This window comes from Penicillium concentricum (genome assembly GCF_028827145.1).
Source record: "Penicillium concentricum strain IBT 3081 chromosome Unknown utg000001l_segment0_segment0, whole genome shotgun sequence".
Classification (NCBI taxonomy): Eukaryota; Fungi; Ascomycota; class Eurotiomycetes; order Eurotiales; family Aspergillaceae; genus Penicillium; species Penicillium concentricum.
In genome coordinates, this window is record NW_026622754.1 from 1,870,808 (window position 1) to 1,884,491 (window position 13,684).

Sequence of the window (13,684 nt, forward strand, 5' to 3'; positions counted from 1 at the left end):
TGGACAATGTAAATTACGAGTACCATACGTTTCTTAGATACGGTTGCCATTCCCTGTGGCCCCCCTCTCTTTGCTACTACTACGGCTCTCCCCCTCTACTCTTCTCTTCTCTTACTATCTTCCTACACTACCATTCTCCCCATACAAACTTGCTCCCATACAAAAAAGGTACTGCATATCAACCCCCGAGCTCTATAAATCAACACTTCTGATGTACATTTCAACCACCACCACATTCCCCTTTTTTTTTCAGTTCTTTTGGTCCTTGGAATCCTTTATTTTCACCTCATTGCCTGTCTTTTTTTCCCCCATTTGCACCTTGCGGTCGCGCGCATCTCAAATCTATGTTTTTGTCCACCTAACTGACTTGAAAGCTCACAGTTACTTTTTTTTCCACATATTTTAATTCGTCAACGTCGAATTACTGTGAGTTGATCCTATCCCTATCATCTCGAAGCTCTGTTTTCCCTCGGTCGCAAGTGGTTGCGGGTTGCGCGCAACGCGTCCAGCAAACACTCGCGTCTACCCTCCCTCACTATCACCCCGATTTCTTTGAATCCTATGTCAATTGCGCATACAAACCTTGACTTGACCCGATTACACCTTTCTTTTCTCGCACAATACATTGATTGTGGCAAAAATTCCCAGAAATCGCCTCTAACATCCAACAGTCATCATGCCTAAGGAAGCCACCACCAAGTCCACCCGCAAGGCCCCCGAGAAGCGCGTCCAGCGCCGCAAGAAGGGTAAGTCGACAAGTAAACTGCTTGTTACCAGCTTGTACTAATATCCTTCCTAGACCCCAACGCCCCCAAGCGTGGTCTGTCCGCTTACATGTTCTTCGCCAACGACAACCGCGACAAGGTTCGCGAGGAGAACCCCGGTATCAGCTTCGGTCAGTGAATTGATTACCCAGCTTCGTTGTACATTATCTAACACCCCTACAGGCCAGGTTGGCAAGCAGCTCGGTGACAAGTGGAAGGCTCTGAGCGAGACCGACCGCAAGCCATACGATGCCAAGGCTGCCGCTGACAAGAAGCGCTACGAAGAGGAGAAGGCCGCCTACCTCGCCAAGGCTGAGGAGGAGGAAGAGGAGGAATCCTCCTAAATTGCCCTCTAGCTTCACTTCGTCTTTTACCTCTGGGCGTTTGTGTTTCTCTAATGGTTCTCCTGCTTTTTTTTTCGGATGGTTTCGTGCACGGTTTCTGGGTTTGGAGGACGGGTGGGGTTTACTTGCTTCTGAACTGTTCCTCTTTGCTCTTAGGGTATTAAGTTATCAATGGGAAATCTCAACCTTTAACCATGTTCCAAGTAGTTTTTAGATGTTGTAAGCAGTAATAAAACGTTAACACGCTCACTTGCTCCTGGGGATTATTCAATGTTGAGCTTCGATCTGTTGTGCGAGGAATCAACCGTCCCATCTTCAGATTGACCTCACTTTAGCTGATTGTCGGTTGCCAAGCCTCGGGGAAGCTTCGGAGAGCTCGCAGCTTCCGAGCTTTTTTGCCCCGCAAATCGGGGGCTCACCGCTTGCGTCATTCACCGCCCCAATAATCCGGGGTCGAGGGTCGAAGCTTAACCTTGAGTTTGCTTCAAGGATCTTCCAAGGTTGCTTCATTTCATCAAGAGTCCGCGAACCACGGACTTCTCATCGAAAGTTACAAATCCAGATCAAAGCGCAAGCCAATCAGTAGAAAACTCACCGAAGTCGATTCACCAGGCGTTGTCGAAAACCACGATGTACTAGGAACCTGCAGCTATCCGGAGCTTGGGTTTCGTGAAAACCACGACCCTAAACCCTCGAGTCCTCGCTCTGGGGATGCAAAATCTTGGACACTGGCGAGCCTTTTTCAGGGGGCTGAGACTAGGGCTAGTGCGAGTGAGCGCGCGCGCGGGTCACACTTTTGCAACACGGGCGTTGGTACGATGCGATATACGACATCAAACGATGCGATATACGACATAAAACGATACGATGATACGAAATAAAACGATGCGATGATACGCAGTACGATGATTATACGGGGCAGTCACAATTGGGACTCACAATGAGACCAAGACAGCAGGGCGACAATACGATACGGCTTCACCACAACGCCGGACTTACGAGGGTGAATCAGCATATGGTGATCGTCGCGTCAAAGCGCACTGGTAAATGCACAGGCTCTAACAGTTGCTTTATAGAAGCACTTGATCCAAGTGAGCATGATACGTCAAACCCGATACCTCCGTGTTTGTCTCATAGCAGTGATACGCCGGCATCTTCTTGATGCATGACTTCATTGCAGCATGCCCTAGCGCATCAAACAACACCATCACGGTTGCGACAACCTATATGCATCAGCAATGGACAGCTCCAGTGTCTGGTCTTATTAGATGTATGGACCTAACCTACTTCCGGAAACTGACACAGGTGGCCTTGAACAGGCATGCAATACATCCTGGTTTCATGGCGGTGTTTGAAGGCCTTGCTGTATTAATGTGGCTACTCCGACTATGATCTAAGTCTCCCCGATACGATTGTGCGCGGCGTCTGAACTGACACAGCCTGAAATTTCCCAAGTCGAACAGCCTTCCCGTGAGAGTGGAAGGGTTTCACGGTATGGGGCTTTACCTTCACGCGCGTTGAACGGTATATGTGGTGGATTTGTTGGATCTTGTGCTGTGTCAAACTAGTCTCTCTCTAAACCCTTGCTATTCATCAAATGGTTTTATATTTACAGTGGATCAGATATGAATCAACTCTGTTAAATGACTGATCAGCTCGGTGCAATTAGAAAAGTACAATATCCACAGACTAGTGTAAATTGTATGTCACTACTCGTGAACTTCTTTCAATCTTGGAGATTTATGCAGCCTGTCCGGTTCCTTTTTCGAGGCTCGACCTCGTTGTATAGCGTGGTTTCCATAGTGACAGTCTTGGCCCCAACCAGCCCTAATAAGCTCATTTAGCTCATTTAGCTCATTTACGCGAGTCATGTTAAGATTGATGTTCTAGCCCGTTCTAAAGTCAAGCTTTGCATATGGATAGCGTACTAGTTGACTAATTGTCCCGCATTTTCTATCCATGCTTGGGATACGGAGTACATAATGTATTGTTACACGAATGCAATGCAACCCGGGTAGAAGAGATTCGTGGCCACTATATTTCATCCGCAGCTGACTCGATCTGATCTCTACTATTCTTGATATGGAAAGGTCCAATAATAGAGAATTGATGGCGAGACATATTCTATCATAGTGCACACCCTCAGGTGATCATGTAACTATCTGGTCAGCAACACTAGACTTTGGGTTGTGGAGTATAAAAGGACCGAAAGGTCCGTATTTAGAAGCTTGAACTCAAGGTAAATTAGTAATCTACGTATTTGCTTTTCATACTCGTTAATCCTCGACTTTATAGTCCCTCTGGATGATTTCCTCCAAGTTGATGTTATATACAGTTTTCACGGTTATAGAAGGGACCAAATCCAGGAACCAAGAGTTTATTCACTTAGTATATCTGTGCATCCCAAACGGCTTGGTATTATTGTTATGATTGGTCTGAGGGATGAAACTGATGAGATCCCCACATTTAGGGCTGGGGAAGACCCTGTGAACCATGGAATCTGAGTCAAGGCTTATATAACCTTAGATGTATATATCTCCAGGGCCTCTCTACAACATTCATATATTCCCTCCAAGTTTAATTATTTCAAAGGCTGAACGGACTATGTCGGAGGACTCCACCAAGCCCCGCCATTCGCGCGTGGCCACGTCAGGTCTTGGATGCAAGGGAGAACCCTGTCAAGAGCCTCATAGGGCATTTTTCGCTCTTTTTTTCTTTCTTTCTTTCCTTTTTTTCCCTTTTTTTCTCTCTTATATTTGTTAAATAATCTTAATTCTCTGCACGTAAGCCTATTGGCTTTTTACTTCCTAATTTTTCCTGCCCCTCCCCACCATACTTCCCCCTCCCAAAGAAAATCCCCCCCCCCTTATGGCCTAAATCCGTGGACTCATGGCTCAGGCTCTGCGCGCATCTCGTCAGAGCGCCGACGACGTGGCGGTTGGCTTCTATGAATTTCGAGCTCCTCTCCCAGAACATGTGGGCGAGATCACATCGCTCACGTCCGAGTTATACGCAATCAGCGCATTATTATCCAGCTTAGAACATCTAGCCGATGATCCACGAAATCGCCGTTGCTTAAATATGATCAAGCCCGATCTGAACGTGGTGCAAGCCAGTTACACCTATACAATCGAGGACATCGGCGATATTTTCAGAGAGCTCGATGGCCCAGATGCTAGTCCAGCCAGGTACAAGCGAACATGGCTAAATATGGGCCGGTTCTTTTGGGATCAATCGAAATATACCCTACACACCCGTCTAACCAAGTATAAGATGGCCTTTAAAGAGTTCAACGACTTGGTAAGAGAGTAGGTGCTCCACAATAACCTGTAGAACAAGCGAATGTGTATACTTATCCACGGTCTTTATTAGTGGCCAATATACTTCCCCGCTCCTGGCGGGCCTCGTCAATGGATTCAAGATTCTACTCTCTATACAAGATAGCCGGTTTGCGGCTCGCTTTGAGGGTATGACTATCCGCCCAAATGACTCGCCTATCGACAACCGCTCGAGTTCCCGACCCCGTCCCCGTCCCCGTCCCACCACCCCGGTCAGGGACCGTCCGGCTAGGGAACGCCCGGCGAGGGACTACCCACCGAGGGAACACCCGGTGAGGGACTACCCAGTGAGAGACCACCCGGTAAGAAACAACGCGGCGAGTGACCGGAATGCACGGCGGCGGAGGTCATACGAGCGCACTCGACCGCCGCATCTGTCTCCACCGATGTCGCCTTCTTCCGGCACTTCTTCGGATTTCCCGCCGTCTGTACCGGATATCCCTACCTCGCCGCATACTTCTACTACTAGCCGCTCGAGTGCCCCTGATGTTATCAAAGAACACTGGGCCAAGGAAACATTCGGGTCTAGTGGCACCAGCACTCCTCTACCCTCTGTGAGAGAAAGGTGGGTTATAGATAGCCCGATTTGATTTTCGGTTGCTAATATAATTGGCAATAGGTCATACTGCCGCGGGGAACCACAGCCAGGCGTTAAACAATGGATTAAAGAGGAGGGCTTCGAAGAGCTCCTCCAATTGTAAGTCGAGAATATTTCTTTCTTTCGAACATGCTTCTAACACAGCATAGATCCCTGAACGACGAGTCGGACATGCGCGTGTCCTTCTACCTAAGGAGACCAGACCACCGCGTCCGCATCCTTTGCAGGGTACCCCACCGCACAGGGCCTAGTGACTACTACTGCTTACCGCTTAATTTACTCGAAGTGTTGCGAGATGGCTCTTGTCTCCGACTGTGCAGACGGCGGAAGCGCGGGACAGAGCTTGTTCTATGGACGCAATTGAAATTCACCACATTGGAAGGTCAGCAATAGCCATCCAGAGTTTGCCTTTGCTAAAGTGACAACGCTTACATATTTTACGCAGATCTGGTGTTATTCCATAACACATTCCTTGCCTTGCGCTCCCAGGATGCAGGCCACGCCATCGGAGATATCTTAGACCACGAGCTGGACCATGAAGATGAAGTTTATGGCGGGTGAGTGATATATACCAAGGGAACTAGTGCAGATGCTGATATATTCTAGTAAAATCACCGACGATCAGTACGTGCATGCCCTGCGCGTATACAAAGACTCGGTGACTGGAGCCGTAAGACTCCAGGCATCGGTCTACCGAGGCGAGATGAACCAGTATGTCCAGCATTTTACGATTTACATATTAAATTCTAATAACAAACACAGCACACCCGTCTGGACTGCTTTCGTCACCCACAACCTCGGGAAACGCAGTTGGCTTAGGTCATATGATTCCCGAACGGTGATTGTGCGTGATATCAAGCCCGTGATATTTATGTCTATGGATGATTATACACCCCCACAGACCTCACAGGGACACCATGTCCTGGAGTTCACAAGCTCTTCTGGTAAGTTAGACCTGAAACTTCCATTCTCGAGTGGTATTAACTGATTGGCCTTTTAGATGCTAGGGTGTTCCTGGATATTATGGATGAACTGGGCGATTAAGTTATGCTGGGGACTGGGGTGGGACGCAAGTTTATAATTGGAATCTCTGTTCTGACATGATGAGTTATGAGTTATGTTGATATGGCTGCGATGATTCAAGATTTCAAAAGCGGTGGATTTCGGTCTAGTAGGTCTGGTTTTTACTTTGGGCCCTCTTTGGCCTATGCTGCGTATGTCTATAATGATTGTCCTCGCCAGCGTGTTAGCACTTTTGAATCCCAGCACGATTGACCCTCAAACTACATATCTAGTATATTTTTCTCGAGCCTAAGCGCTCCGTCTCTTCGCCCAGCATCAAACGAGTCAACTGCTTGAGAACCAATCTGTTTTTCGTACCGCGGGCTATAAGTTATTTGCTATCAAAGCAGCTGGCGATGGTATACAATGAGCTTGACATATCAAGGTAAAACACCCTACCTTCTCAGATCCTCAGACCCGTTAGAATATACAAACACAGAAAGTAGATTCAATCAAATCCATTTGCAGGCTAATTAATGAGGGGTATCACACAAACAAAATGCAAAACGCAGAACGCATATTGTCAATCAAAGCGCGGGCAAATGCGATATAAAAGTGAGGAGGCATCACTTGGCCACCACGAAACACCATGAAAGAAACCTAGGGAGTCTCCTTGCCCTTGCCCTTGTCCGTTGCAGAGTCAGCAATATCGTCTGGTTCAGGATAGACCATGACCATGTATCGTCGCCATAGCGGGCATGTAGTTGGGTCAAACGGCGGGTCTGACGGATCATACAACCATTTTGTGGGCTGTGGTTTAGGTAGAGGCGTTGCTTCTGGCTTGGGTGGGTTGCGTTCAGCTTCAAGGTCCTCCTGCAGCCATCTCTCCGCCTGTTCTTCACCAAGTCTCTGGATCTCTTTGCGTCGCCATTCTAGATGAGCTTTGCGCTCAGCCATCTGTTCTTCGGCGCTTTTCCGCTTGAATAAAGTCTCCTCTCGCAGAACTTGGAGTTCTTCCATCTGCTTCTTGCGCTCCTCCTCGTCGGTGGAAAAGCTATAGAATCCAGTTCCACGGTTGCGAACCTCTTCTTCGGCATCGTAATGCTTTTTCTCTGGTGGGGTGGGCGAGCGGTCACGACGAGCAGCAAGGTGGGACATGTGTGACGCAATGTTGCCATCGGGATTAAACGCTTCAGTCTGAACGGCCTCTCCGTAAATCAAATTGTCAGGACGAGCAGGGCGCCAGCGTTCCTGGGCAGCTGCGCCACCTGCTTCATCATCTTTGGCGCGCGAAGCTTCCGCGGCTTCGGCGCGAGTGCCACGGCGCGAACGGCCAAATTCGTCTTCGTAGGAAATGATGGACGCATTGTCGTCATCGGATTCATCTTGCTTGAATGCCTCCTCGTTTGCGTGCTTGAGATCAAAATCAACCAGTACATCTTTCTCCTTGCGTCGTAGTCGGGCTAGGTAGGCGTCCGGGTCGGATGGATCAATTGGCATGTCATCATCATCACTGTCGCCAGCAAGGTGCAGTCCCTTCTTCATATCATCGTAAAGGCGCGCTTTTTCCTGCATGCGGCGTCGAGACCGGCTGAGTGTGTTGGAGTCGACGGAGCCAATGTCCTGGGTGCTCCTGTGGACTTGCTTGACGGCCCTATTGTCATCTGCGAGATCGGCAGCTGCGCGCTTCTGAGTGCCTTTGTTGTGCTTTGAAAAGATATCTGACTTTGGATTCTTCGAGGGACGATGGCGCCCACGCGACGAACCGGAGGTCGCATCTTGAGCGATGAGTGAAGAGAGTTGGGAGGTGAAGGCAAGGCTTGAGGTGGTTGTTTGTTCAGTTTTGTTCTTTTTTGAACGGGGTTGCCCGTAGAGGGAATCCTGATCAGCAGGCATAATGATGTTAATGTGTAATGTCAAGAAGAAAGATGCAAGTTCCACGGAAGTTCTAGGTATGCCCTACGCCCCCGGCTTATCGATAAGCCCGATCGCCAATCTACACCGCTAAATCTTCAATGTCGTTTTTCTGCCGGCTCTTGATGACTAAGGCCGATGTTCGGGGGCAGCCCCGCGCCCCCACTACTCAGGTGAATAGATCGCGTCGTGACTCAATTGACTGTTCTTTTAGTTTAATCTGATATTGAACTCTTTGCTGAGAATCAGAAAGTAATACCAATTGAAATAATCAAGAACGATCATTCAATCAGCATCATGTCGGCTAGCCCTATCTACCTCGGTGTCATTGGTAAGTGTCCCTCACTACTGAGCTTTGAAAGTCTGAATCAATTGAGTACTAACGATTTGATGAATTAGGTGTCGGAGGCGTTGGTACTGCCTTCCTCCAGCAGCTTGCCCGTCTCCCCAATGCGCCCCAGCTCGTCGTCCTTGCCCGTTCCTCCCAGACCCTCCTTGCCCCGACTCCCGCCTATTCCCCGGCCATCCCCGCCGCTGACTGGGCCACAGCTTCTGCTGCACCATCTCTGACCAAGACTGGCGCCCTTCAGGCCGAAGAAATTGCCACATATCTTGCCGCAGCCCCTGGCCGAGCCATTCTGGTCGATAACACTTCTGACATTAGCCTCGCCCGGCAATACCCCACATTCCTCAAGAAGGGCATCTCAGTGGTGACACCCAATAAGAAGGGGTTCTCCGATGACCTGTCCCTGTGGAAGGATATCTTTGCCTCCGCAGCTGAGGGCAAGGCCCTCGTGTACCACGAGAGCACCGTCGGCGCCGGCCTTCCCGTGTTGTCGACCTTGAAGGACCTTGTGGCCACCGGTGACGAGGTCACCCGCATTGAGGGTGTGTTCTCTGGCACTCTTTCCTTCCTCTTCAACACCTTCGCCCCTGCCTCGGGTGCTTCCGATGCGCAGTGGAGCGCCGTCGTCGCCCAGGCTAAGGAGCTGGGCTACACCGAGCCGGATCCTCGTGATGACCTGAACGGCATGGACGTTGCACGCAAGCTGACCATCCTGGCCCGTATTGCTGGTCTGGAGGTTACCCGCCCCGACTCTTTCCCTATTGAGTCACTGATCCCCGCTGAGCTTGAGTCTCTGCCTTCCTCCGCGGACGGCATTACTCAGTTCATGACCCGTCTTCCCGAGTTCGATGCCCAGATGGCCAACATCAAGGATACTGCTGAGAAGCAGGGCAAGGTTGTTCGCTACGTTGGTAGCATTGATGTTGCTGCCAAGGCTGTCAAGGTCGGTCTGCAGTACTTCGATAAGGACAGCGCCATTGCTGGTCTGAAGGGCAGTGACAACATCATCAGCTTCTACACCAAGCGCTACGGTGCCAACCCCCTGATTGTCCAGGGTGCCGGTGCTGGTGGTGAGGTTACCGCCATGGGTGTTTCGGCCGATCTTATCAAGGCTGTTGAGCGCCTGCGCTAAATTGCTGACCCTTGAGGCCTGGAAAGATACAACTCAAAATTTGACAACACATATAAAGAAACACCCTTAGATCCAATCCTCGTGTCATATCTACTATATAATTTATGGATCTTTCACAGAATCCCAACATATGCAGAAGTCTAGGCCCTTAGGAAGTCCTTCAATGCTTCTCCCCACACATCTCCCTTCTTATAAGTATGGATTTCTGGCACATTCCCCCTCTTCAGCCCATCGACCGCATTCGCAAACTCCTCACCAGAGCCCTCATCCTTAATCTGCTTAATCGGATAAACATAAGTGTGGACAATAAAGACAAGAGCCTTGGACACCGGCAGCCGATGCAATGTCTGACGCTCACATCGGAGAACAGTCTTTAGTGGCATCAGCTCTATTTCAACAAATCAACTTCCTCCAACATACCTGATCAACATTCAATTTCCCAACCTCAATAACCTCCTCCTTTTTCCCGGACTCAGCATGTGTTCCACCAAAAGCAGCAAACAGTCCCGTGTCAATAGTAATGCTCCAATTAACTCGTTTCACAAACTTCCCAACCTCAATACGCGCAAAGAATTTATCCATGCTGCGTCCAATCCTCTCCTGATAGCGCGGAACGGGGCCATGGATATCTGCCAAACGCAACCCGAGTTTCTCGCGCGTGTTGAAGCCAGCCGGGAAACAGGTCGCATATGCCTGTAGTACGTATTTCGGTTGTTCCTCACTGTCGGGTGAAATCTCAGGTAGTAGGATTAAGAAATCCTCGTCTACTGTCTGGCTCAGGATTTCCAGAGCTTGGATCGTTGGCGTTGTCGGTGACAGCGTTGTTGCCCAGGTCGCGCCTGTTACCAGATTTTGGAAGAGTGAGCCTCCAGCGTTTAGATGGAACATGCTCGGATATCGGGTTGGTAGGTATGTTCCCAGCATAAAGTTGTATAGTTCGCTAATGGCGGGCCGGATGCGAGGGTCCTCCTCTGGGGTCTTATCATTGTTGATTGCTACCACTATATCGTGGTGCTGGTCAAGTACGGATTTGCGGAGAGTGACTCGGTTCTTGTATGTTTTGTCCATCTGGATGAGATCTGATGGATCAAGATTCTCAAGTGCTATGATGTATTAGTTTGGATATGTGTCGAGTGTTGTACTATGACCCATTTCGTATAAAATCGGTTAAGGAGGAACTCACCCATGGTCAAGTTATATTTGTCTTTTCCTTTGAAGGGCCGAAATTGTAACGGCTCAGTCTCCTCCCAGTTGAATCCCTTTAGTGGTGTGATGGGGGATTTCTTATTGTCCGAGCAAGATGGCTTTGTCCTTTCGTATGTATTAGCCTTGCGAGATTGTCGAACCCTCCACATTGCAGCACACAAGCCCACGATAAAAGCACAAAGCAGGTGTCTGGAGAATATAGGCCATGCACCGATGTCTAGTTTGTATAGTTCTGCCATCCTGGTCAAATCATTCACCGTATGGTGAATCTAAGCTCCTCAAGTTTACAACCCGTACTCAACAGAGAGCTTTATGTACAGTCACTTACTCCGCACCTAGAAAGGGAATTTATCTTGGAGACTCTTGGAGCTTATCTCCACTTTGACTGGCCGATCTGTCCGTTCATCTTTTCTGATTGACTCACGAGACCGAGATGACCGGGGTTCAAGATAAGACCGTTGGGGTATTAGATTAGATACTACGTAGGACTTTGTATGATAAATTATAATCTGTAAGTATTGTACAATATAAGTCTTGTGATATACTTAAATCCTCTCACATGCAAGACTCAGTGTTGCAGTATCGTAATGACCTCAGAAAAAGAAATGCATGTTTGCTCAAATAGTCAAAACAGAAACCACAGAGAGACAAAACAATAACACAAAATCATAAATATCATCATATCTCAAGGGAATCCGATCATCATATCTGCCCCGAGCTCCTTTGTTTCAAGCTCCCATCTCCACTCAAATGTGGATTCAATATTTGAACAGGGCTCACATTCTCCTTCCGAGTCTCCCTTTCCGGACCGAAAGAGTCATCACGATCACCCCCTCGCTATCACCGGTATCCGTCTCCACGCCGCGCAGTCCAAAGGCCCTCCGCTGCCCACAGGGACGTTCATTCAAGCTGGGCGCGCGAGGGCGCTGTCGACCACGTGCCCGTCCACCAATATAGGGCACCTCCCAAAGAATCAGTCGGTATATCCAGATTGTTGCGTCGAGGAGTACAAGGAAAGCCCAGGGTCCAATGGTGATGAGACCGAGGAAGAACTGCGGAATCCGGGGTAGATTAGCGGCTGCGTCATAACACAGGGGTTAAGGGCTACGTTCGGAGAGAAAGGTGGAAACTCACAAAGATACGAGCTACCCAGCTCTCTAGGTGGGTAAGCTCTGGCGGAAGGATGGAGTACCACGCCATTTTGGGGTGGATTTGGTGTGCTGGTGTGCCTCGGGAGGGTACGGTTGCTGGTGGGTTGGAGCTGTGTCAGTGCTTTGGCGCGTTGCGACTCGGTCCACCACTGCTGACAGCTCTTTTTTCACGGTTTCATTTTTCGGGGTCAGTTGGACATTTTATAGATCCTCGGTTAGGAAATTAAATGTAGAGAATCGAATTGTACTGCCTCAGCTTGGGCTCCATGATTAAGGTACTTTGATCTGATTGGTCGGACCCTGGATACTCACGTGAAATCTGCGGCCTGGTATATCAGGTGTCTGCCCACATCCTCGGCTTCAATTCTGAACAACATCTACTCTTTTTTTCAGAGAATAAATCAACTCTATTTGGATTGACCGGCCAGATAACAGAGCAATGTCTTATTCGCGAGTCTCAAGTGTACCCACATAAGTATATGAGCTTTCCCAGGTCACAATGCTAGGGAAACATTGAATCGGAGCCGCACCCTTATAGGGCTGGGGGGCCTTCTTAGCTTCGCTCGTCACCCAATATGGAACTATCATGGTAGAGGATAATATGTCACACTTCGGATGGAAAATCGAACTAATAAATCGGTTAAAACCCCAAAAGTACTAGCCTTTTTACGCTGATGCATACAAAATGACCACTATCACTAGTGGGCTATAGTAGGTAGGCAGTGCTTGACAGCTATTACTATATAGTCCTCTATGCCCCCACCCAAGTGCATTCAGTAAAATTCCTCTCCATCCAGCCCTTATAGATCCAGTCAAACCATGAAAATCTTAATGATCCACGGTAATTAACACCCAAACCGCACAGTCACTATATTAAATCTAACCACCCCAGGATCCCGCCAATCGGGCGAACTCTTCCGAGCAAAACTCCAAGCCCTAGAAAAACAAATCCACCGAGCCATCCCTCTCCCCGACGGTATTGAACTTGTCTACCCAACAGCTCCCTTCGCACTAGATCCCTCCAATGGCAGTAGTACCGAACTACGCAATCGCCATGGATCATGGAGCTGGTTCGACACCGAATCCGTCGACGGTCTATACCCGGGACTAGAAACCAGCTTAGAGTCAATTGCGTCTATTCTCAAAGACTCCGGGCCGTTCGATGGGATCATTGGGTTTAGTCAGGGTGCCGCTATGGCCGCTATGGTTGCCTCACTTCTGGAAGGAAATCGGAAAGATGTGTTTGCTCGATTGGAACAGGAGGGTGGGATGTCATATCCTGCTTGCTTTGATAGCCTTGAACACCCGCCGCTCAAGTTCGTGGTTAGTATTTCGGGGTACGGGGCTTCGGATTTGGCTTATCGTGCTTTTTATGACCCTGGTGTTCGGACGCCGGTTATGCATTTTTTGGGGAGTATGGATACTGTTGTTGATGAGAGTGCGTCGATGAGGTTGGTGGAAAGTTGTTTGGAGGATGGGAAGAAACGGATTGTTGTATGGCATTCCGGTGGACATGTGGTTCCGAGTGGGAAGAGGGAACTTGCTGCAGTTGCGCATTTCATCAAGTCTAATGTGAGTTGAGAGGATGTTGTAATTTGAAATTCAGTCTATAGAGTTGAAGATAAGGGTCTATAAATTCCATTGGTTGAATAGCACTATCTGCGTGCAATGGGTTCGAGATGCTGGGACTAGAGGAACCTTCTAAGGATGTTGAAGAGCTGGACTAATAGAGAAATTGGAATGATATTTTGATATTATGACATCTAGATTGTCCACATCATGTGTACATGGTGATTTCCAAGATATGCCCTTAAGACAAAAGTTTTGATCGTGACCTTCGTGTTTAGAAATGACGCTGAGAACCCCCCAAATGTTGTTCGCCAAAGAAT

The 13,684-nt window shown here is 48.7% G+C and overlaps 6 protein-coding genes across 6 annotated transcripts; 4 read left to right on the plus strand and 2 right to left on the minus strand.

Annotated features, from left to right (window-relative positions):
* Positions 1-676: 676 nt before the first annotated feature.
* nhp6 (high-mobility group nucleosome-binding protein) lies at positions 677-1,108 on the plus strand (the record flags this gene model as incomplete). Its single annotated transcript, XM_056718434.1, has 3 exons — positions 677-746; positions 800-895; positions 948-1,108. The coding sequence occupies 3 exons, from the start codon at positions 677-679 to the stop codon at positions 1,106-1,108; spliced, it is 327 nt and encodes a 108-aa protein (XP_056582569.1).
* Positions 1,109-3,997: 2,889 nt separating this feature from the next.
* Positions 3,998-6,088, plus strand: N7517_000705 (uncharacterized protein; the record flags this gene model as incomplete). Its single annotated transcript, XM_056718435.1, has 8 exons — positions 3,998-4,416; positions 4,481-5,011; positions 5,066-5,143; positions 5,194-5,426; positions 5,490-5,601; positions 5,651-5,755; positions 5,807-5,988; positions 6,045-6,088. The coding sequence occupies 8 exons, from the start codon at positions 3,998-4,000 to the stop codon at positions 6,086-6,088; spliced, it is 1,704 nt and encodes a 567-aa protein (XP_056582570.1).
* Positions 6,089-6,706: 618 nt separating this feature from the next.
* N7517_000706 (CCDC174 family protein) lies at positions 6,707-7,942 on the minus strand (the record flags this gene model as incomplete). Its single annotated transcript, XM_056718436.1, has 1 exon — positions 6,707-7,942. One exon carries the CDS (start codon positions 7,940-7,942, stop codon positions 6,707-6,709), a length of 1,236 nt encoding a protein of 411 aa, XP_056582571.1.
* Positions 7,943-8,257: 315 nt separating this feature from the next.
* On the plus strand, positions 8,258-9,438 carry N7517_000707 (homoserine dehydrogenase; the record flags this gene model as incomplete). The annotated part of the gene is made up of 2 exons (XM_056718437.1): positions 8,258-8,291; positions 8,360-9,438. 2 exons carry the CDS (start codon positions 8,258-8,260, stop codon positions 9,436-9,438), a joined length of 1,113 nt encoding a protein of 370 aa, XP_056582572.1.
* A 140-nt stretch (positions 9,439-9,578) lies between these two features.
* On the minus strand, positions 9,579-11,844 carry N7517_000708 (heme-dependent oxidative N-demethylase family protein; the record flags this gene model as incomplete). Its single annotated transcript, XM_056718438.1, has 5 exons — positions 9,579-9,809; positions 9,859-10,541; positions 10,622-10,884; positions 11,425-11,696; positions 11,779-11,844. 5 exons carry the CDS (start codon positions 11,842-11,844, stop codon positions 9,579-9,581), a joined length of 1,515 nt encoding a protein of 504 aa, XP_056582573.1.
* A 770-nt stretch (positions 11,845-12,614) lies between these two features.
* N7517_000709 (alpha/beta hydrolase) lies at positions 12,615-13,376 on the plus strand (the record flags this gene model as incomplete). The annotated part of the gene is made up of 2 exons (XM_056718439.1): positions 12,615-12,636; positions 12,688-13,376. 2 exons carry the CDS (start codon positions 12,615-12,617, stop codon positions 13,374-13,376), a joined length of 711 nt encoding a protein of 236 aa, XP_056582574.1.
* Positions 13,377-13,684: the final 308 nt, after the last annotated feature.